We start from the raw sequence: 23,571 nt of genomic DNA on the forward strand, positions 1-23,571 counted from the left end.
AATGGTGTGTTATCCATGATGCAAAAGGTGACAACTCATCAGGTAAAAAGAAAGCATTTGGTGCTCATACTCTCTATGGGGCATGCATTCTCCTATAATGTCTTCATTGTGTGTGTGTGGGGGGGGGGGGCTAGAGAAAACTATGGTGTGAAAACATTAGGGGGGGGGGTAATACTCTGTGCCACTGGGTGTGTTTCAAAAGAAAGTCCCAGACATGTAAAATAAACATTAGCGAAGAGTGAGTCATGGGGATGGGAAGGGGTAAGCAACAGAAAACAAAGATGGAGATTAGTGGGGATTAAGGGTGAAGTTTAATCTGCATACTGAATCACAATAGAAAGGATCACCTATGTATGGGAACACAACTTTTATTGTCAACAGATTATCTAGAAGGGTCTGGAGCAAAGCCCTTTATTTGTTTTTCTTACAAAGTTCAATATTCAAACATCAAACCATCAGATTTGAAGTTGCATGATGTTCATGCATGTTCAAGTAAAGGAAAGAGGCTGATCATGATATGAAAGTCAAAGAGAGCAGCCCTGATGCACAACATGCATGCAAACAAATTTTTGGTAAAACCTGAACTTTCTTCCGTGTGTTCACTACAATCCTAGAGGAAGTTTTTTATGCTACAATTGTGGTTCTTAACCATCTGTGTCAGAAAAAATTGCTTCTTGGATTAGGAAACGTCTGCAATTGCTACATGGTTGGGGACTATCAGGAGGAAGCTTGTTACGGTCATCAATAGCAATTTGCTGGAACCAAAACTAGGGACCAATTATTAGAAGTCTATGTGAATGTCATAGCTTCTCAGTCATTTGAGGGAAAAATTGGGAGAATAATGCTTCATATGGTCACCAAGATCTCAGACTGTAGACAAACAACGGCCATGACGACAGACCACATACACTTTTTGACGATTGTTTTCAACCAGTTTAATAAATGTATCGGATTGGGTATACTGGTTTATTAAAATGTTGATTAAAAATGTTACATGGTTCGTAGGACTGTCTGCAGGAACAAGGGCAGTTGCGATAATCATAACCCTTCAATTTCATCCTTCCGACATAACCCTCTTCCCTCCCGACCATTGGGAGGATGGAGGGTTACCATGGTTACGATTAACGCAAATACTACAACAAGAGATAAAGATTATCGCAACCAAGTCGTACTCTCTATAGTAAAAACGAACAACAGATTATTGTCTCCATCTCCATCTCCATCGGTTCAGTCAGCAAAATATCCTGCCGGATACATCTACGCTAACTTGCGCACTGCGTGTGGAAATAGACTGTCATTAATTTATCGGATAATTGCAGTAAAAAGTCAGGAATCTAATGAGGGAGGATCAGACTAATTGTGATTTATTCATCTATCAATTGCATTTACAGCATTGCTGTAGCAATGATAATCATATATCCGTTCAATCATGTCATCATTTCCAAGGAGTTTGGTCTCAAGCAAAGGACTGTTCATTGCCATTATAGGCTCACAGCATCCCGAGATATTATCACTTCAGGTTTACAAGAACACAACATTATGTTGTGGTAAAACCTGATCAAATAAGATCATGTAGTGTATAATATAAACATAAAAACATTGAGTACTGACACGAACAGACATGGAAACAAACAAGGAAATACACGTGAAAAACAGGAAAGTAAACCCCCAAAACGAAATGAATCACCAACACAAAACTGAACAGTACAGACTCGAAGGTAACACACACAAGTGAAAGATACAAAACAACCAGAAAACTGCGACTTTGTGAATAAGAATAGATCTAGTAGGACCCCACCAAAACATCAACCACACATGACAAGTAACGACACAAAAGTAAAATTTTGTTGCGCGTGGATCGCTTGACCTCCTTGTGATGTGACCTCCAGTACGGATGTCTGGCGCCCTCTCTTGGTGACAAAAATACATTTTGAAAAATCTACATTTCTTACACAAATTTATTGAATTAGTGACTAATATTTCCCAAATATTTACATATTAAACCTTCGTAATTAATATTTTATTACAACAAGCTGTTTATAAGTTTTAAATTCGTATTTTCCAAGTCCGTGGGTTCAAAAAAATGTTGCCGCACCACAATGCTATATTTAGAATTGTTAAGATTTTATAAAAGTGACGTCACATGCAGCGGCCAAACAGACCTCGCCCAACACTTTGGATCTACTCGAGAATTTCGTAAGTTTGTGGATTTAAAACTGTTATATGTTCGTATTTTTTGTGTCATAATATCATCAATTAATAGTTGTATATGTTGTCTATCAGAAATAGTCGAAAGAGATGTATTTGTGGGGGAAATTTAGTATATTTGACAGAAATTGTGCGGGTTGCATGTTTACTGTTGTGTGTGAAATGTACTGAACAAAAGTGTACATGCAACATGAACGCTGTCGATCCTACTTGGTATCGGAGGGGAATTTGCATCCAATGACTAAGCACACTGGTTTGTAATGTACGTGTGTAAAATTTACTGGATATCTACATGAAAAGGAGAAGTAAATATTTGTTAATTTGTTTATAAGTTGAATTTGAAAACTGAAGGAAAAACTATAAAAGGGAAAATTTGAAATTTGTATGTATTGATTGTATGAATTGAAAATATTAATGTAAAAAATTATTATAAAAAAAATAACATTACTTTGTCGAACCCCAAGCACCTTTTATTACGTTTTGTGCCTTCTTGTTCACTCTTCGTTCAAGCATCCATTGAACTTGGCAGATTTATGTATTTTACACACTCGTTGAAAGAAGGCCGCCGTTGAAGGTGTGGAAATTCGCCCGCGAGTCACAGACTGCCTAGAACACATGTTCAAAAGTAAACAAAACTGCCTCTTGACAAGATGATGCATTAGTTCCATGAACTTTAGAGCTTCTTGTCATAAACTTTAAAATCGTCAAAGTATTAGGCAGGTCCCTCTTTTAGCCACCCTTATTTATTGGAATATTGAGTTGGGGATCTAAGGAATGTCGGTCACTTTGTACCCAAGTCACTTTGTACCCAAGTCACTTTGTACGTAAGTCACTTCATACTCAAGTCACTTCGTACCCAAGCCACTTCGTACCCAAGCCACTTCGTACCCAAGTCACTTCGTACCCAGGTCACGTCATACGTGAATGAATTGTACGGTTGTTGAGACCATGGAGTTGAGACGAAGGAATCGATTTGAAACAAACCTTCGTTATTTTTTTAAACCAAAGTTGGGGATTCGTTTTTGTTATCGGCACTATTTATCACATCAGTAAATAAAACATTCACTTTTTAGGAGAGTTTAAAAAAGAAAAACGTAGTAATTTACGGAGGAAAAGCTTGTGTAAAATATGCCCTCAATGCGTGCCATTCTCCGTCGGACAAGTCAAAAACTGAGCCCATGGCTCCATGAGAAAATCGCGTCAAATGGAAGAACATTAATTCACCAATAATAATAATAACTGGACACTTTTTTTTAAGAAGGCTAGTGATGAACATTTAATTACCATGAAATGTAATCAGTGTCGATGTCCACATGAAAGAAAGTAATAATAAAGCCGGCCACTTCTGCCAGAGTCAGACAATGACTTGGGTACTAAGTGACTTGGGTGCGACAATTTGGGTGCGAAGTGACTTGGGTACGAAGTGACCGACTTCGGTCTCTCGCAGCCACCCTTATTTATTAGAATATTGAGTTGGGGATCTAGGCCTATACATTCCAATGTAAATTTTTCACTTGTTTACTGACCAAACCATAATCTTGTCTTGAAATATAAAATTGGTCATTCAAATATATCGTCAGCTTTGTCGCTTTCGCAGATTATTGCCCTGTGCGGGTGTAGGTTCATGATGTTAAGGCTATTTTATTTGTGAGCATCAAAGATCAAGCTATTTACTCAACATTATGGAGAAGTCGGGCAACTCGGACTCCAACCAATTTGTACTACCAACCAACCAACTCGGACTCCAACCAACATTACATGTATTTAACATCTCTTCACCTGATTTTTAGAGATGTTCCTTTCTAAATCATTTTGTTTATTCTTTTATTTCCAGAATCACAATAAACAACCATGCGTGAATACAAACTCGTCGTTTTGGGATCTGGTGGTGTTGGCAAGAGTGCCTTGGTAAATATAACTCAATAATTGTACATTATGAAAATGTGTCTTTTATGAAGTTTGTGATTTTCATTGCCTTGGTGCCCCTTCAAAAGTTTCCCATAGACTTTTAAAAGATTTTCCATTTAAAGCCATTGGACACTTTCAGAACAGGATTTACAAATAACCTACAGGGTTTACTGAAGGTAATGGTGAAAGACTTCTCTTGAAATATTATTTCATGAAATGCTTTACTCTTTGAGAAAACATTAAAACAATTATCAATTCTCGATAGCGAGAATTACGGATTTATTTTAAACACATGTCATGACACGGCGAAACGTGCGGATATCGAATGAGCCTAAATTTTCACAGGTTTGTTATTTTATATATATATAAGTTGTGATACACGATGTGTGGGCCTTTAGACAATACTGTTTACCGAAGTGTCCAATGGCTTTAAACAAAACTAAAAATGGCCTTGCCCTCTCAAAGATGAAATTCCAGGCCTGTTGTTCCTTGGTTTACAGTCTCTGATGGCAATGTTGAGTGGGTTGACCAAGAAAGGACTGAGATAGAGTCATGATCTGTACAGGATTGTAATCAAGGCATTTGAAATTCAAGTCTAAAAATGTTACAGGATTATGCTGAAGTTGACCAGGGGAGAGTGAGACAGCCAAGTTTCAACAACAAACTACCTTGGCTCATTCTTCGTTTTACATAATTGGAGACAATTCATATTTTTGTAAAGGTCACAAATAAATGGCCATGGGTAGTGCAGTCCTCATTTGTAAAAGAGCAAGGGCATCAAGTCATGTTGCTCTTGCAAAAGGGCACCATGACTAAGGAAATTGTAAGTGTCTATTGGCGATTGGAGCATTTTAAGGGCACCAAGGCAATGACCAGGGGCATAGAGGCAATCACCTTCGTTGCCTACTGTGAAGTATTAGGCTTGGTGTGAGTTCTTAGTGTGAGTTTTCTGAAACTATGAATAGATGTGAATTATTAGTGAGGTTTAGCTGCACGTTATGCGAGCAGATACGTGAACGTGAACTTCAAAAAGTTGTTTTGTTTCTGGGTGATGTCGCCACTTTGGGCTTGTTGCATGCTCACGTATGGCGTATCACGTACTAAAACCGTGAGATTTTCTTACGTTCACGTAGAACATGCAGCTAAACCTTCCTATTGACTACTTTGAAAAAAATCTTTAAAAAGGGTTTCAAGGTTGTAATCTTACTTGAATAAAAATAATTATACATCTTTATGGATATGATTCGTCTCTACCACCAGCTTGGCATACAGATAAATATAACTTGTATGCAATTGTATGTGACATATTTGTGTACTATTTTTTTTTTTGCAGACAGTACAATTTGTACAGGGGATCTTTGTGGAGAAGTATGATCCAACAATTGAAGACAGCTACAGAAAGGTAAAGTAAAAAGTTAATGATAAGGTTTTAAAATAGTATATTAGTCAGTCTCCTGAGGATGACTAGAGCAAGCTAGTCCTAACGTTGAAAACAATTCAACTGACTCCGCGATATTATCCTATTTAAGTTAGAGTAGTTGTCCAAGCCAATTTTCTATATCATTACCTTCCGCCCGGGTAGTAGTTAAAAAGCAGGACAGTTCTTTTCAGATCTGAGAATTCTATCGAACATCCGATAAATCTACTTCGCGGCAGTATCATAAAGACAGACAGTTCTCTTAAGAACAAACTCTACCTGGCAAGTAGATACACACATGGTGTTACCGCAAACCAAATATATATTTATGACACAATCAAGGGAAGCTGCAGAAGTGGGATCACCAAGGCTTTCTGTCTGGCTCAGATGCTTGAGCTCCAGCACGTTAATCTGGAGGCCGCAGCTTCAAATCCTGCTCTCAGTCAATATTTTTAAACCCCCACAAAAAAAACCCACCCAATCAGTCTTCCTTTTGGATTATTAATATTACTGGATAACATTTTTGGTAGAGTAACATGTACTTTATGTTATTGATCCGTTCATTATCAGTTTAATAATTAAATAGAATTTGAAACTTTGCATGGTGGAAATACAAAATGGAATGGGTTGCGGTAACACCATGTAATGACAGAGTCCAGCTTTCTCCAGAAGACGATCAGAGCATACTGATGGAAACCTCGAGTTGAAACCAACGGTTCTTTTCATTACCACCCCAACTCATAAATAGAGAAAGTCATTACATGGTGTTACTGCAAATCTTTCCATATCGTAACATAATTGTTTGCAAAGTCGTCATGACTATCTTAGTAATGCTAAGAATGTATCAGTGTTGATACAATCATTCTTTATTCAGTATCACATTGTCTCTGGAAACTCAATCACTTTCTAAATAAGTTGTTGGGTAGTTTAGTATACACTGAAATAAGAAGGTCAGGTGGGGCACAGTCACTAGAAGACTATGGCAGTACCAGAGACAATGTCAATTGTATCTTAGTGTGGTCCAGTGGTTAGACTGCAGGACTAGCGATCACAAGGTTGTGGGTTCCAATCTGACCAAGCTTACCACTGATTTCACAATGACCAGAAAAAGTAATGTCGTCGTATTACTGGATCACAATTTCTTTATTTGCAATTCATAATCAAACCAATAAATTGACATAGGGCACAACTGCAATTACTGTGGTTGCCATCTAGGTTATTTTGAAGACTGCGTGAAGACAAGAGTCGTGTTTGTTGGGTAAACCTTGAAGGAAGTGGTGTAGCACAATTCTACCACAACCTCGGGCTTCTGACTGATTGTACACAAATACTCATTACACTGTACATTGTAACAATTCATATTATGATAGAAACATTATCTTGTAAAACAAATTCACAACAAATATTGTCATTATACATGTACATTGTGTTGTTTTCCCTGCTGTGCCTGCTTTGCATATTTTTCAGAGAGTGCTACACTCCTACATGAAGTCGATTCCAAAATGCCAAAAACATATAATGTTACAATTTGTGTTTCCTTCCTGGTTGTGTTAAAAGTAAATCTTGGTGTCAACTTTCTGAACAACAAGGAAATTATTAACCTTTGTTGATATTGTTGGTTTGTAAGTTCATTTGTACAATGCCAATTTAACAAAGAGCTAATTTTGCTCTGTACTGCAAATTAACCGTACTCTGCTTACTAGAGTGTGATGTCACTATACAAATTATTATGGTAATACTGACAACACCTCTTAAAAAAGATAGATCTTTGTACTTTGTGAAATCATGGAGGAAGGAATACTCCTCCGTGGTGAAATCAAACCCAGGTTTGTGGGCATAAGGCTTCTGTCATTGCTGCTACACAAATACTGTACATTGTACCTTCCAAAAAGTCAATACGTTCCTGCATTTACATAATATTCAACCGATTGTCACCAAATTTTGAATGGTTTTTCTTCAATTATCACCCAATGATTGGACTTTCTTTTGACTTCATTAATTTAAACTCTTGAAAATATAATCTGTTTTCCCTAATGGTTTAAATAATACAGGATGCGTTTATCTAATAAACCTCTCTTGATCTTTTCTGGAGTTTTATTGTTTTTTAAAAAATTCCTTCTACAGACATGTTGGTTTTGTTATAATACTGTTCAACTGCAAAAGTGATCATGTACATGTAGCTCTCAATCAAGTCATTCAAGCCTAAACCAGTTTAACGAACCATGCTAATCCCGCAAGGCCAAATGTTTGACTGAATGGGCAATACAACCATTCTCTGAGATTGTTTCAAGGATACCCGTCAAAGAGTTTTTAACATTTTAAAAGGCTTGGGTTTTGTTGATGGTGAACTGGAATTAGTTCCTTTTTTGTCTCTTTTGATGGGACCTTTTATATGCCTTGAAAACAGCAAAGTTATTGTATGTCAGATGAAATTTGAACTTGGAAGAAAGCTTTTCATTGTTGTTCAACACTCATGATGCATAGTTCCTCATTAATCTACAGACTTGAGATTTCTGTATTTTTATTAATCAAACCATGTGCCAGTGTACCAAGGTTGCCTCATAAGTGAATCTGTAGCCTGCAAGCTTTGAATTAGACTTGTGGACAAGTCGTTAAGTGGTGATAGCGTTCCCACTCTATTCCGAATCTCCCTGCGATTTCGGTGGTATTCTCGCGAGACTGCTGGCCCCGCGATACTACTGCTCTCACGATTACGGTCCCATTTACAGTTCGCGCAAGAGTAGTGATCTCGCAAGAGCACCGCCACAACTCGACTATCTCACCGCGGCAGACCGTTAACAACGACTTGTCCACAAGTCTAGCTTTGAATTTAAGATGTCTTTAGAAAAGCTGTCACAATAAGTGAAATATTAATCTTTTCTCCAATACTTTTTAGGCTTTGTCAATTTACATTTCTAAGTTGCCTTGTAGATGTTACTATTCAGCATAAATACTTTGCCCATCAGATTAAAGTATTACAGCCTATTTGTTACATTCTTAGTCTACACTTATCCTTAAGAGATGGATTTTGTCAGACTGTTTCTACTAAGTCTTGGAGCTGCTTCTTGCCCAACATCTCCTTGTGTCATTTTCAAGGTGTTACATATTCGCGTACATGATTGTAAACTGGTTGCACATTATATAATACATGTACCTTCTTAACATTCTCTAAACCTAAAAATAAAAGCTTGATATTAAGGCATATTTACGCTATAAATTTAATTTACATTTTTAGGAATTATACCAATAGTAAAACAAACAAAAATTTCTATGATAATTACTGGTATATAGACCCCTTGCAACATGCGCAGGTGCCTATCCTAGGTGTCATTTGGGGTGCCAAAATTGTACAAACATGCACAAAAGAGAGTTGACATCCAAAATTACGCGCATTGTTCAGAGGCGCGTTCTGTATTGTGCAAGAAATCACAAGCTCCCCCTTGCATAACGCGAGTGCTACATGTACGCTGATGTCACGTGCACGTTTTTACGCACAGAGAACAGCTATTGTCCAATGATCTGCCTCCTTTTTGAGAGTGTGACGTCATATGCAATGGGTTTATGTATAATACAAAACTTAACATTATGTTGATGTGAATTTACTAAAAAGCCACCAGGAAAAGTATTTTCATCATGATTAATAAATATCTTTGTCAATATCTTCAAATTGCCTTTCCTAGTGTCAATACTTCCTCTTACATCACGACCGCACAAAGGTTAAGCAGTGACAGGAATTATTTGTATGTTTGTTGGTGTCGTGGTCATGCCGTGAACTTTCCCATTGCAAAAAATGTCATAAGAGGAAAATGCTTTGACAGAGAAATGTGAATATCTCAAGCCTGGAACCACATGCAGGCCACAGAGAGGCCATGCCCTTCAATGCCCCTGGGGCCATATTCATAGAGCTGCTTAAGCAAAACATTTGGTTATGCACGAAAATAGCTTGCTTAATTTTACACATGTTACAGGCCTAAATTTCGTACCCTATACATTGCTTGTGACTGGTATTTAGCTGTTGTTTACTTAGCATAACAATTGAGTGGAGTCTTGGCCGGTATTCTGATTTTACTAAGAATGTATTTTTTGCTTAAGCAGAATTTTTTGCTTAAAAGCAGCTCTATGAAATTGGGCCCTGGTCTTGGCCTTTGTGCCCCTTCAAAAGTTTCACATTGACTTTAAGATTTTCCAATGGAAGTGCCCTTTGCAAAATGAAAATGGCCTTGCCCTTTCAAAGATAAAAATTCCAGGCTAATTAGTAAACCAACTACATACATGTGTTAGAATTGGAACAGCCTAAATCCAGTGTACTAAGTGCAACACTGTACACCACTTTTTAACTAAATGTACATAATACTGCTAAACACTGTGAGTAGAATCTGTCCCTTGTGTGATTAAATAATTCAGACATCTTAAAAATCCACAATACACAAATAAATATTAGTTAACCATGTCAACCCACAATGTAAAAGCACAATTTCCTGTCTCATAACCTAAATATTATTGGTTACATAAAAATAACAATTGGTATGGTGCCTAATTGCCATAGAAGTGATAACCAAACTTGGGATGAGAGAAAAATCAAATGGTCCTCATCGGGATTTGATGTATAAATATGTAACGCGACTATTTTTTTTCTTACAGCAAGTGGAAGAAAATGGCTTGTCATGTATGCTGGAAATACTGGATACAGCAGGAACAGTAAGTACTTGTTATTACACAGTATTCATAAATACCTCGGACAGTTTCGCTATTCCTATTGGTGGAGAGCGCGTCTCGGGGGGTGTTTAAACGGTTGATAATGACAAGCTGGAGCTGTTTATAACCGGTTGTTTTCGGATACGTTTAGTTGCATACTACGCGTACGAATGCATTTAAAAATGCAACACACGTAGAGAGCTCAAGGATGTCAGAAAACAGATAAGTTTTCAGAGTTTCTTACTTTAATACGCCCTTTAACCAAAAAGGCATTTATGAATGGAAATAAAAGAGTAGTGACTCGTTCTTAAAATGCCGTTTAAAACCATGTAGGGTGATGGCCTTTGGCTCGGGCCTTTATCGCATGGCCACGACCCTGCCGGTTTTAAACGCAAGTTTAAGAACTTGCGCTACCCTTTCATTCCCTTACACAGATCTAAGACACCCATGGCCATGTTTGCACAAGTACAATTTGCCAACTGCATGATGATACTATGGTCAAGTTCGTGCAAGGATCAATGGTTAACGAATGGTTGTTAAGTGACGTATGTAGGGCATGCGTACAGAAGTTGAAGTACGGTACGCCTGGCTCTTGTCAAGTCATCTCAGGGCAACCGGCAATTTAACACACTTTATCATTTTGTTATAACTGGTCCACTCGGCGCTGTGCTATGAAAATGAAAAGGGTTGTTGGTAACCAGCGATGCGACCCGGTTGGTAGGTTCCAAATAGTCAAAACTAGCGTAGTCCACCTAGACAGAGGTCGGGCAGGGTTAGTCAAACTATGGTCAATGATAGACTATAGTCTTTGCGCGAACTGGCCTAATATAAGTGGTACCAACCCAACACATGTTTTTGAGCATACATGTAAGTACCAGTTATTATTGGCCGCTCGTCGATGAATGGTCCTTGTGTGAACTTTAACTGAACTGTGTTAGGTTTCGGGACCAACACAAGAACAACTTGTTATAAATGCTAATGATAGTCATACCATGTGAATAAATACTTCATGTACTTGGTATGGCTGTAAACTACATCGCTGCAGTCAGTTTGGTAGGATATATACACATTTCCTGGTACTTTACTAATTATGTACTGGAGCAATAGGATAGCAATTCGAAGTAATGGGTTGGGTCTCCTAGTAAGTTACACAATGTTTTGGTTCCAGTCTCAATGGTTATAATATAGCTCTTCCTTACTCTGGTGTTGGTACAGAAAAATGATACGCCAACAACAAATAAGTTTCTGCTGGTTGATTTCTTTGAAGGCAGTGGACACTATTGGTAATTACTCAAAACAATAATTAGCAAAAAACCTTGATTGGTAACACGTAATGGGGAGAGGTTGATGGTATAAAACATTGTGAGAAGCGGCTCCCTCTGAAGTAACATAGTTTTCGGGAAAGATGCAATTTTCCACGAATTTGATTTTGAGACCTCTAAATTTGAATTTGGGGTCTCAAAATCAAGCATCTGAAAGCAGACAACTTCGTGTGACAAGGGTGTTTTTTCTTTCATTATTATCTCGCAACTTCGCTGACCAATTGAGCTCAAATTTTCACAGGTTTGTTATTTTATGCTTATGTTGGGATACACCAAATGAAAAGACTGGTCTTTGACAATTACCAATAGTGTCCAGTGTCTTTAACATTGTATTTGTTCTGGTCTCAATGGTTATGATGTAGCTAATGTATTCCTTACTCTGGTGTTCGTACAGAAAAATATTTCGCTGACAACTGATATGTTTGTGCTGGTTGATTTCTTTAAACAGAATGAAAGTGGAAGATAGTAGGAATGTCTTTGTGAGACTGAATTTACAGAATGAATATCAAATGTCAATATAGGAATATCTTTTGTCGGCTACTCTTGATCTGTAATGTGAAACCACATCTGAAACACTTTTGACTACACGCATATTTTGGTTGTCGCAATCAAAATAAACTTTGCATGAATGTTTACAAAATCCTTGAGAAAGCAAACCAGTTTTTTTGCGTTTTTCATTCAAATGGGCTGCCTGGAGTTTATGTCATTGACACAGGTTGGTTCATTGTTTGACGCGTTATTGAAAACTACAGGATAAGGAAATACCTTTTTTCCAAAAACAAAAGCATGCTTTGCCTCTGAAAAAGTTGAAGGCAGAAAACGCTTCGCTAATAGAACAATTACAAAAGCATGTAGCTTTCTCCCTTAACTGTGGTCCGCTAGCTAAATGCTAGTTCAAACACTTATAGACTAAATTCTCTCAAAGTGGTTCGGCTGGCTAATTTATTGTTATGGAAAGGTTTGCGATAACACCATGTAATGATAATCTATATGAGTCGGTCAGGGTGGTTCTAAAAAGAACCGTTGGTTTCAACTCGACGTTTTGATCAGTATGCTTTGATTGTCTTCTGGAGAAAGCTGGACACTGATGCTGCATGCTGCTTTAGTTAAATGTTGATGCGGATTAGCTTGGTGCTGGTAATTTATGGCTGAAAAGTGTATCCATTCAGTGAAACAGTAAACACTAGCAGACCAGTGAAATGACTTTAAGCTAGCAGCTGGTAGAGAAAATCTTTGAAGATCAAATCTTTTTGAAATGATTTTTGCATTTTTGAACCAAGACTAAAATGTACACCAACATGTTTGTAATGAAAACAAATCTAAATCTTTCCAATTGAATTATCTCATTGGCTGGTGTCTTTAAATGTCCTGAAATGAGTCATGTCATATTTTTAATCTACATCAGCAGTCAAAGTTCACAAATATGCTGAACTATGGACAGGAAAGGAAATATAATCCAAATTCTGTAGGCCTATCCATCAATATTATCAAAACATTGTATGATATAATGTAAACTTTGCTACTACTGCAACATGACTCCTTTTAAAGGAACGTTACAGAATTGGTAAGAAACAAGAATCGTGAAGATCACAGATTTACATAAAACTTACATGGTCTAATGATGATGATAGTAGAAAACATCCCTTGAAAAATTCATTGTTTTGGCATCAATGCAATGCAAAAATTTGTAATCGGTTTTTCACTATTCTCTCGTGACCCAGATGGCCGATCGATCTCAAACTTCTACAGGTTTGTCAGTTTATGTATCTGGTGGATTACATAAAGTGCTTACACTGCCAAAAACTGTTTTGTTAGAAAAAACAATTGTGTAGCATTCCTTTAAAGGGTCTGGGTACTTTTTGTCTGACACAAAACACAATGTTTACAAATTTCTGACAGGTTTGAAGATATTTGGTAGGAGAAAGCTTCCCTTAAAATATTACTTGCTGAGGTGCTGTAGTTTTTGAAAAATGAGTGAACAGAATGTCACAAAGAAAATTTTGGTTTCAGTAAAACTCAAAAACGATTTTATATGTACGCATGTAGAACAGATTTACGTGACTATCCTGAAATTATCGCTCAGCGATTTTCACTTTTTTTTTCTAAAAAACTTGAAGATTAGTGAAACTGAAACTTCTACAAATCAGTCACATCTTCATTCACAGTGAGTAGGATTCATGTCATGGCCAACAACTTGATCTACAACAAGGTATCAAAACCCTTTAGTACAGAGTATACATGTATCTTTAACTGGTCATCCAGTGGTTAAGTGCATGTGGGTGTGTAGTGTTGTGGTTCAGAATCATAAGAAAAAATTACACCTACATTAATCATCCGTCCTTCCTTCATGTTCATACGAAGTGTATGCTAGGGGGCGGGTTTGGCCATGAGAGGTGGTGGTGTGAACATTATGCCAGATATTGCTTCCAGGGCTTCTTTAAGTTTGTTATTAAAAGATAATAATATATATAATTATTACGACAGAATTGTAATAATTTGATTTGTGTTAAACTTTTCAAACGATTTATTCAAGTCCATTCAATAGTTTTTTTTTGAATAATTTGTAGTGATTGTGGGTTCTTTCATCATTGTGCATTTTATGGTGTTTTGGATGAATAAAATAACCATGAAAATAGTGACTAAAACCAACAACGTATTGTATAAGGAATTGAAGATTGTGTTAAATTTGTGGCTACAGTTGGCTTTATTGTACTTTACATGGAATAATTGTGTGTACTTAAATGCACTGGACACATTTGGTTATTACTAAACAAAATTAAGTATAAAACTTACTTGGTAATGAGTTGCAAAGAGCTGTTGATGCGTGTAGTATAAAACGGTGTGAAGTAACATAGTTTTTTAAAAAGAGGTAATTTGTCTCTTAAATATTTCAATCTGAGAACAACTGGATACACCACTGTGAGAATACTGGTCTTTGACAATTACAAAACCCGTCCAGGGGGCGATTTGATTTCACAAAGAGTTAAGACTTAGTCTTATTGTATCTCTACTTGTCCTAACTTAAGACTAACCTTAAATGTTTGTAACTTTTTGTTAACCCCTAAAGAGTCTTAGGACTAGTCCTAAGTTAGGAATATCTTTGTGAAATCAACCCCAGTGCCTTTAAAAGTATTTACTTTGGATTGGACCGTCTCCTGACGATGACTAGAGCAAGCTAGTCGAAACATTGAGACCACAAGAACTGACTCCGCGGTAGTGCAGTTAATTATGATCATATGAGCTAAAGTACTAGTCCCAGCCAATTTTCTATACCTTCCGCCCGGGTAGTAGTTGAAAAGCAGGACAGTTCTTTTCAGGTGATACAGTAGTAGAATAAAGCAAGACGGTTCTCTAAGAACAAACTCTACCTGGCAAGTAGATACACACTGTATGGTAATACCGCAAACCAAATATATACTTTTGACTGACAATCTTAACTTTGTGTTTTTGTTAAGGAACAATTTACAGCGATGAGAGACTTGTACATGAAGAATGGACAGGGGTTCGTCTTAGTCTACTCAATCACAGCCCAATCCACATTCAATGATCTACTGGATCTAAGGGAACAGATCCTACGAGTCAAAGACACAGATAATGTAAGTATGAAAATCACTCTTAGCACTTTGATAATAATCTCTTCTTTTTTTTTTCATTAGTATCTCACAACTTCAGCGACAAGTTGATCTCAAATTTTCTCAGGTCTGTTATTTTATGCATATGTTGAGATACACCAAGTGAGAAGACGTGTCTTTGACAATTACCAATAGTGTCCAGTGTCTTTAATAGTTTTATACTATTAGAGAGACGAAAACCCCATTAATTTGTGAATTTCAGTTGAAGATTGTTATTTGGCATAATGTTGTAATGGTCACTGATTTTACATGAACATTAGTGATTGTCATATCATTATGACTCTCTATTAATGTCAACATCAAAACATCTGGACCCAACTTCTCAAAGTTTTTAAGCAGAAAATACTGCTTGACAGCTTCCTATGCTAAGCAAAAATTGAGTGAGGCACCAGTCACAACAATGTAAGCGTAGTGTAATATTTGCTGGTAGCCTGTTTCTGTTAAGCAATACTTTTATGTGCTAAGTAAATTTTGTGCTTACAGGCTTGATGAAAATGGGCTCTGATAAAAATGCCTTTGATCGAATTGTGTCAAACTGTTAGAGTTTCAGTTGATTGTGAATTGAAAACCCCTTGACAAATAGATTCCCACGCTTTAAGACAGTGATTTGATTGTGTAGTGTTGTGGTGAATAATGCGTTTAATTGACTCCAAAGTTTCTGGTAAATTAGTTGTTAAATAAACCACTAAATGAGTGAGGTACATCCTACATGTGTGACTCACTTCCCTTTTTATTGGTGTGCTACTTTCATAGTATTTAATGCACTGGACACTATTGGTAATTACTTCAAATAATTGTTAGCAAAAACTAACTTGGTAACGAGTAATGTAGAGCTGTTGATAGTATAGCAAATTGTGAGAAATGGCTCCCTGTGTAGTAACGTAGTTTTTGAGAAAGACGTAATTTCTCACTCAAATAATAAAAAACTTCAGGCCTGAAGCCTCTTATTTAGGTATCTTAAAGCACACAAATTTGTGCAAAAAGGGTGTTTTTTCTTTCATTTTTCTCTTGCAACTTCGATGACCAATTGAGTCCAAATTTTCACAGATTTGTTATTTTATGCACATTTGTTTGTGATACACCAAGTGAGAATACTGGTTTTTAACAATGGAAGTTATCCATGACCATTCAGAATGGTTAAGTCATAAATAAAACATTTATTTTGTGATTTTACAGCATCTTTTTGTTGGTTTTGACTTGATGACATTCAAAATGAAGTAATGACCCTGGAACCAGTGACTTATTTAGGGAGTGAAGGTTTAATGACTCAGTCTTAACCACACAACAATGTTGGTATTTATGGGGGCGGGGTGCTTCATGGTGAAGTGTACATGGGTGTTTACACTGATGATTGTGTCACTGCTGAAGTAAATGCTTTGGTCTGACACATGGTTGTATGGTAGCCACAGTGGGTGGTGCCGGGTGGGCCTGCCTAGAACCATAGAGAAGGGTCCTTTCTCTATGCCAGACCTAACAAATTTCACCCAACACTCTGAGCAAAATACACTGTGCTGCCCAGCACAGATGACCCCCAGACTGCACTCCAGCACTGATGGCCCCCATATCTAAACATGAATTTGAATTTTTGTTGAACCGCTCGCCCTTGGTGAACTTCATTGGATTAAGAGTCCACCACAGCAGTTTTTCCCATGACACCGTTAATAACCCGTAGAAGCAGATCTTGCAATTGAGACCAAACTAACTTTGTTTTAGTCGTGTACATGTACATGTTTCTAGTAACAATGGTTGCAAGAAATTCAACAAAGTAAAGGAATGTTACTATCAGGATTTGTTTAATAGCAAAAGATATTTACAGTGTTTGTTTAGATGTATTAGCTACAATGCAGACAAAGATAAACGATTTATAGACCTTTAAATGTATTGGCGCCATCCCCACACTATTGTAACTGAATAACTGATGACTATGAAACAAATGAAATGCAAAGTGGGGGAAACGGTAGCCCGGCTGTCAATCTGGTAGTACCGGGCTAGCAAGCTAGCGCCAATTTCAAACCCTGCAATCATACATACGTGAGGTCTATATTAATAATAATAATAATAATAATAATAATAACAGGTACGTATTTAGAAACGCTCCCCATAGAAAACTATCACAGCTCTTAGAAAAACTGAAAACTGAATATATTGAGTTGCAAGGTACACTTATTATGTTGTAACACATGTTATAGAGACTTTGCCTAGTGTAGTAGCAGCAAGTTTGCAGATGTTTTCAAATGTTTAGTTCAGCTGATGAACTTGTGTGGTTTACATCATTTGTTAAGATGTTTGTTGTGGTATTGATTCTAGGTACCAATGGTACTGGTAGGCAACAAGTGTGACTTAGAAGATGAGAGAGTCGTGGGTAAAGACCAAGGTGTCAACCTAGCTAAGCAGTTTGGAAACTGGTAAGTACATTTACATCCCCATGTTGATTAGATATCAGGAAAAGCATCTGAATTTGAGAAACCATTCATGCATTTATCATTGATGAAATTTGGCTGTTCATTCATTCATTCATTCAGTAATATAACATTTATTTCAATGCTGTCATGCAATACAATAATGCACATTTATGCACATTTATGTCGACATTACAAAAGATGTATGAGATATGACATAATTAGGTACACAATGGTTTATTAATAAGCAGCAATTTAAAGACAACATTCAGGTATAAGGTTAAGATCGTGAATGATGCGGCCAGACGGGGATGCAGTTGGTACACGCTGTCATCTCGCTAAATGTGAGCGGATTCTACGCTCTTGTGAAATTATCATGACAAGTTTTTTGCTGTTTTTCTCAACAAGTACACATAGATCCAGCTAAACTTTCCCGTTCTGACTTTCATTGTATGTTTTGAAATAATTGTGCCAATAAATCAGCTTTACGTTGACAACAAAACAAACAATGACCCTACCTTTAAGAGTAAACAACTGTGAAATACATGACAAGATTACCTCTTAGACTGCATTCCCACTATGCCACAATTATGAGATCCTGACCCAGCAAAGATATCGCAGAGGTGAATCCCAGTGTGTTGCCACATATGATGAGTATAATTGCGCATTGATCCACCTTTGGTGAACAGAAGTTTGCTCTCAATTTGCATTTTCACTAGACGTTGGTCGACCTTCCGAAATCAGATCTCGCTTTAAACTTTTCGGGGTCTGATCGTCTTTGTGTTCCCTATTATGCTTGATCACCCTTTGATTGCCCTTTGATCTCTGTTTAACGTTATCGCCCTTTGATCTCCTAATTCCAGAAGTTGCAGGGTCAGATCCCCCTTTTCTCAAATTGAGAGATCAATACGGGGTCCAATGGGAACGAGGTCTAAGACACTTGTGTCCTTGAGCAAGAACACCTAACCAAGCTTCTCTCCACCCAGGGGTAAATGGGTACCTGTGGGGCCAGAGTTGGTTCTCGTGATTGATTAGCTTAGTGCGCTACATATTGGCAGCACAGGCTGTATACTCCCCAGGGAGTTGAAATAGTTTAAGGAATGATTTAAGGCCCACCAGGGGTAATAATGTTGAAGCGCCATGAGCGTCACTGCGTGATGGACCTGAGTGCTTTATAAGAAGCCACTAGTAGTATAAGAGTACAGTAAACTGATCCACATGTTGGTTTGCCATCAACCCGTAACCCTTTAATTTCTATCCTGATTGAACAGCACCTTCTTGGAGACATCAGCCAAACTTAAGATCAACGTGGATGAGATATTTCATGATCTGGTCAGACAGATCAATCGTCAGACACCAGACCCAAGAAGGAAGACTAAAGCTAAGGCTAAAGGCAGCAAGAAAGGTGGATGCGTGTTGGTGTGAAGGGGTTACATCTGGTGCTTTGCATGCTTATGGGGGTGAGTATTTTAAGCTCAGAGGTCGTTCAGACACACAGCTTAAGTCGGTTTAACTCATGGTTCAACCCGATCGAGTTCAACTCTGTGTGTCTGAACGGTACTAAAGACCAAATCGAGTTCAACCCACAAAAGATAGACTGTCCAGCGAGGGGATTTAACTTTAGACCGCTTCGGGTTTATCTTTGAACACTGTGTGTGGACAGAATAAAAAAGACCACATCCGGTTTAACTCACAACAGATGACCCATTGACCTTCATAATCGTTACGTAAACACACAGTGACCAATGAGCAGGACAATAAACTGGATGTTAGAGTAACGGGGTCGTGTTTGCTTTGACCTCTTAAACCCAAAGATAAACCATTGGTTTTAACTCGGTGCTGTCTGAAGGCAATGGGAACAACTTTTTACAACCACCTCAAAGTTAAACCGGTTTGGGTCTAACTTGGTATGCTGTCTGAACATCAGGCAAGGCAATTATAGATTGAAGGTGTAGGTCGCCAGTAAGCAATACACTAGAGTCTCTTTAGAGTCTCAGTTTCAATGTTCCTTATCATGGTTGAAATAAGGTAGTAAACCAAATACAAGAAAACATACATTTAAAGTTACTAGATAACTAAGAGAGGTGGTGGTAAAAATCATGTGAATTCTAATGTTAGTGACTCAGTGTTACGATCAGTGCTCTGATCATTTTTTTGAGAATGCTGGTGTTACCGCAAAGCTCTCTTAGTTAAAATTTCACTGTGCAAGTTTTCAAATCCTACTTGAATTACTAAGGGAATGAAAGGGTAGCGTTCTTTCATGGCCGTTTAGGGTCGTTGCCATGTCATAAAAGCCCGAGCAAGGTTTTAAACGGCCGTGAAAGAACGAGTCGGTACTCTTTTATTCCCATTCATAAATGCCTTTTTGGTCCAAAGGCTAAATAAAGTAACATCGCCCGTAACAAGAAACGCCTTGCACCAAGACGAGCGCGGAGTATTCGCTCACAACCGGTTATAAACACTGGTCATTTTCAAAGGTCTAAACACCCCCACGTGATGCCCTCTCCACCAATAGGAATAGCGAAACTGTCTGAGGTATTTATTAATAGATGTTATTTCCTGAGAAGTGGCTGCTGATTACATGTATACTCTAGACCCCTCTCAGATGACGTAATTATTTTATCGCTCATTATTATGCAGATGCGAAGCTGGTGTACAGTACTTCCTCGCGCTCGTCACTTAAAGACATTACTAGAACAAAATGATATGGAAAGGTTTGCGGTAACACCATGTAATGACTATCTCTAAATGAGTTGGGTGGTTCTGAAAAGAACCGTTGGTTTCAACTCGACGTTTTGATCAGTACGCTCTGAGTGTCTTCTGGAAAAAAAGCAGTCGATCAGAGCAAACTGATCGAAACGTCGGGTTGAAACCAACGGTTCTTTTCAGAACCACCCCAACTCGTTTAGAGAACCACCCCAACTCATTTAGAGATAGTCATTACATGGTGTTGCCGCAAATTGTATATCGTATTTCCACCATGCAAAGTTTCAAATCCTACTTAGAACTAAATGAGCATGTGCTACAAAAGGATGCTGGATGGCACTAGTTATGCACAGGGCTTGAGATTAGGAGTAAAATCCATAGGCCGTGCAGGTCTTGTAGCTAGGAAATGTGTACAATTCTTAAAGGGAAGGTACACGTTTGGTAATTACTAAAAACTAATTTTTTATTAAGAACTGACTTGGTAGTTAGCATCGGAGAGCTGTTGATAGTATAAAACATTGTGGGAAATGACTCCCTCTGAAGTAATGTAGTTTTTGAAAAAGAGGTAAATTCTCACTAAAATATTAAAAGACTTCTAGCTAGAAGTCTTTTATTCCTATTTGAAAGCACACAAATTCGTCCAACAAGGGTGTTTTTTCTTTCATCATTTTCTCCCAACTCCGATATGACCAATTGAACTCAAATTTTCACAGGTTTGTTATTTTATGCATATGTTGAGATACAACAAGTGAGAACGCTGGTCTTTGACAATTACCAATAGTGTACCTTCCCTTTAACTCTTTCTCAAATCATTTGCTACATTAGTTGTAATTACTAACTGTGATTTATATTTATTGTCTGTATCCTTTGCAGGGGGATTGCTAGTCTCAATGTTATCTCATCAAAGCTGTCTGGTTTTCTTCAACTCTCTTTATCATCAATGGAGTACCAATCAAATAGTGTACCAATCAATCAGTTGTCTTATCGGCGTACTGTAGGATCAGCCTTGGATCAAGACTAGGTTTTAAAGCCACTATCATCTGCAAACTCAGGCCTGTCAAGAGTAGTATGTACATAGAAACAGCTAAGTAGTCTGGGTTCAAGCCATTCCAGTCTTGATTTAAGAAAACACTGTGAGATGGTATCTACTATATTGTAATATCATGGATGGGTATCACTGTAAGGCCCGGCCACACAGGCCTCGAAAACGATAACGAAAACGAGAATGTTAATAACGCCCTCGATTGGTTGAATGAGCATGGGCGTATTCTGCGTGGAGCAATTCAACACATAGAATGCGTTCACTTTGCGTCGTGATCGTTATCATTTTTGTTATTGCTGCAGTGTGACTTGGCCTTTAGTAGGCTGCAACTCTGGTAGTTTACTGTACAGCATTGCAACAAAACCCTTAATAATCCAATTGCCTTGGCTAAACAGGTAGGCAAAGATACTACACTTTATATACCTTATAAGGAGCAAAACAAATCAAACTTATACTGAACAGGCATCGCATTTGAGGAAAAAATTCCCCAAGACTGCAGGGCTTGTAGCTCCTAACTTTTACTAGACCAGAGAATTTATTTCAAGAATGTAATCAAAATGAGAGGAACACTATCTACACAATTAAGATTACTGTTAAATTTACTGGCCCATTGTACTGGCCCATTGCTCTAAATCTGTTCAAATCGAGCCCTGCGAAAAAAATGAAGGAGTGTAAAAATGAATCAAGTATTGAGGAATGAAGTCTGTGAAAATGGCAGACACACTCAGTGGTTTAAATGTTGCGATAATTCTAAGCTTGCACACTTTTTCAAGAACAATGTGTTTCTGAGGTGTTTTTGCTGTCAGCTAACACCTCAAAGTCTGACAGTATAAAGTTGCCGACAGTTTGTTACCTTTTTACATGGGTGAAACCACCTTACTGGGTTTAAAAAAATGCTGAAATACTGGGTCAACGTAGCAGAAATGGAGCATTTCAGAAAGTTTGTCTCGTTCTCTTGTATCTTTCAAACATACGTTTAGGAGCCTACGTCATGTACTCTAAAATGAAGTTAAATTTGCAGCTTGGTACGTTATATTGTCCTATTAATTTATTGAAAAATATTATTTGATAATGTGAATACAGTGAGCAGGAAAGCTTGATTCTTACTTCATGCGAAAGCGAAGGTGAATTAATGGTTGCGCAGTAATCAGTACGCGCTGTTTTTTTTCTTCAGTTAGGTTGCAAGAAAATGGCTTCGTTCTCACGTGAAATGGGCGGGAACTTGCTTGCTCAGCTGTGTTTCTTTTTAATATGTAGGCTTTCCTATACGTCACTAATTACTGTACGTTGAACCTAATTGTGCCGATATCAATTGAACTTTTTCTGACTAGCATTATTAGACTCAGTGTAGATTTTTCTAACGATGTCTTTTATCACCCATTAAAACATAAAAGTAAATTAAGCGCAGAGTGAAAAGATAACTACATGAAAACCTTATATACTTCGTGTTTTCTTCTGTAAATCCTCAAAGAAAAACAAGCTCAGTGCATTTCCAATTGGCTTCTACTTTATCGTTGGTGACAGTTTATGTGATGTTGACACGGCTTACTCTAGAATTATGAACAAGATACTAAGTTTAAAGAACCTTGACGTTTGACACAATTATTTGCCGTTAAGTTTATTTTCTGAGGGGTCGGGCAAAATTAAGTGTCTTTGTTTCATGTAAACATACAGTAATTATAAAATTCAACATGGTTTTAACAATAGGTGTAAGTATACTCATTATTTATGCAATAAACATACTGTACCTCTGTTCAACGGACCAATGCAATGACTCGATTGGTAGTAATCACCCCTGTAGCTCAATCTAATTTACTCCCTCGCTAAATTTGTGTGTTTGCTGTAAATAACGCTGGAGCAACATTTCTGACGTCTTTAATGCATGGGCCATTTGTATGCCACTATTACATAGCTAACATGTTTTTGTGTTTTAATGAGTTTCTAGAACATTATTATAACCTGCTAAGAATGTCAAGTTAATGCAAAGGGAATGTTGTCTAGACTTTAATTAGGATGGAGAATTCTCGAATGAAAATTAAATGTGAAAACCTTTCCCCTGTAATGTGCATTTACAAGGCCACATTTGACTTTGCATTATGCACATTGAACCAAACAATCAGTCAATGTAAATGAACCATCAGTATTGACTAACATAACATAATTACATGTGGAAGCAAAGACAAACCGATGACACAAATTCTTCCTTATGTTCAATACCTGATAAAGGTCCAATTTGTCATTA

The 23,571-nt window shown here is 37.5% G+C and overlaps 1 protein-coding gene across 1 annotated transcript; it reads left to right on the forward strand.

Moving 5' to 3' along the window:
* The first annotated feature begins 2,138 nt into the window (after positions 1 to 2,138).
* Positions 2,139 to 21,572, forward strand: LOC117306896 (ras-related protein Rap-1b-like). The gene is made up of 8 exons (XM_033791458.1): positions 2,139 to 2,196; positions 4,043 to 4,116; positions 5,450 to 5,518; positions 10,175 to 10,231; positions 15,006 to 15,146; positions 17,490 to 17,587; positions 18,853 to 19,041; positions 21,161 to 21,572. The coding sequence occupies exons 2-7, from the start codon at positions 4,060 to 4,062 to the stop codon at positions 19,004 to 19,006; spliced, it is 576 nt and encodes a 191-aa protein (XP_033647349.1). The 5' UTR covers positions 2,139 to 2,196; positions 4,043 to 4,059; the 3' UTR covers positions 19,007 to 19,041; positions 21,161 to 21,572.
* The last annotated feature ends 1,999 nt before the right edge of the window (positions 21,573 to 23,571 follow it).

The sequence above is a fragment of the Asterias rubens genome, chromosome 2, assembly GCF_902459465.1.
Source record: "Asterias rubens chromosome 2, eAstRub1.3, whole genome shotgun sequence".
Lineage (NCBI taxonomy): Eukaryota > Metazoa > Echinodermata > Asteroidea > Forcipulatida > Asteriidae > Asterias > Asterias rubens.

Bases quoted from the DNA above. Each gene is read 5' to 3' on its own strand.
- LOC117306896 (XM_033791458.1), top strand. From the start codon at position 4,060: ATGCGTGAATACAAACTCGTCGTTTTGGGATCTGGTGGTGTTGGCAAG. The intron at 4,117-5,449 runs GTAAATATAACT...TTTTTTTTGCAG, and splicing joins GTGTTGGCAAGAGTGCCTTG to ACAGTACAATTTGTACAGGG. The intron at 17,588-18,852 runs GTAAGTACATTT...CTGATTGAACAG, and splicing joins GCTAAGCAGTTTGGAAACTG to CACCTTCTTGGAGACATCAG.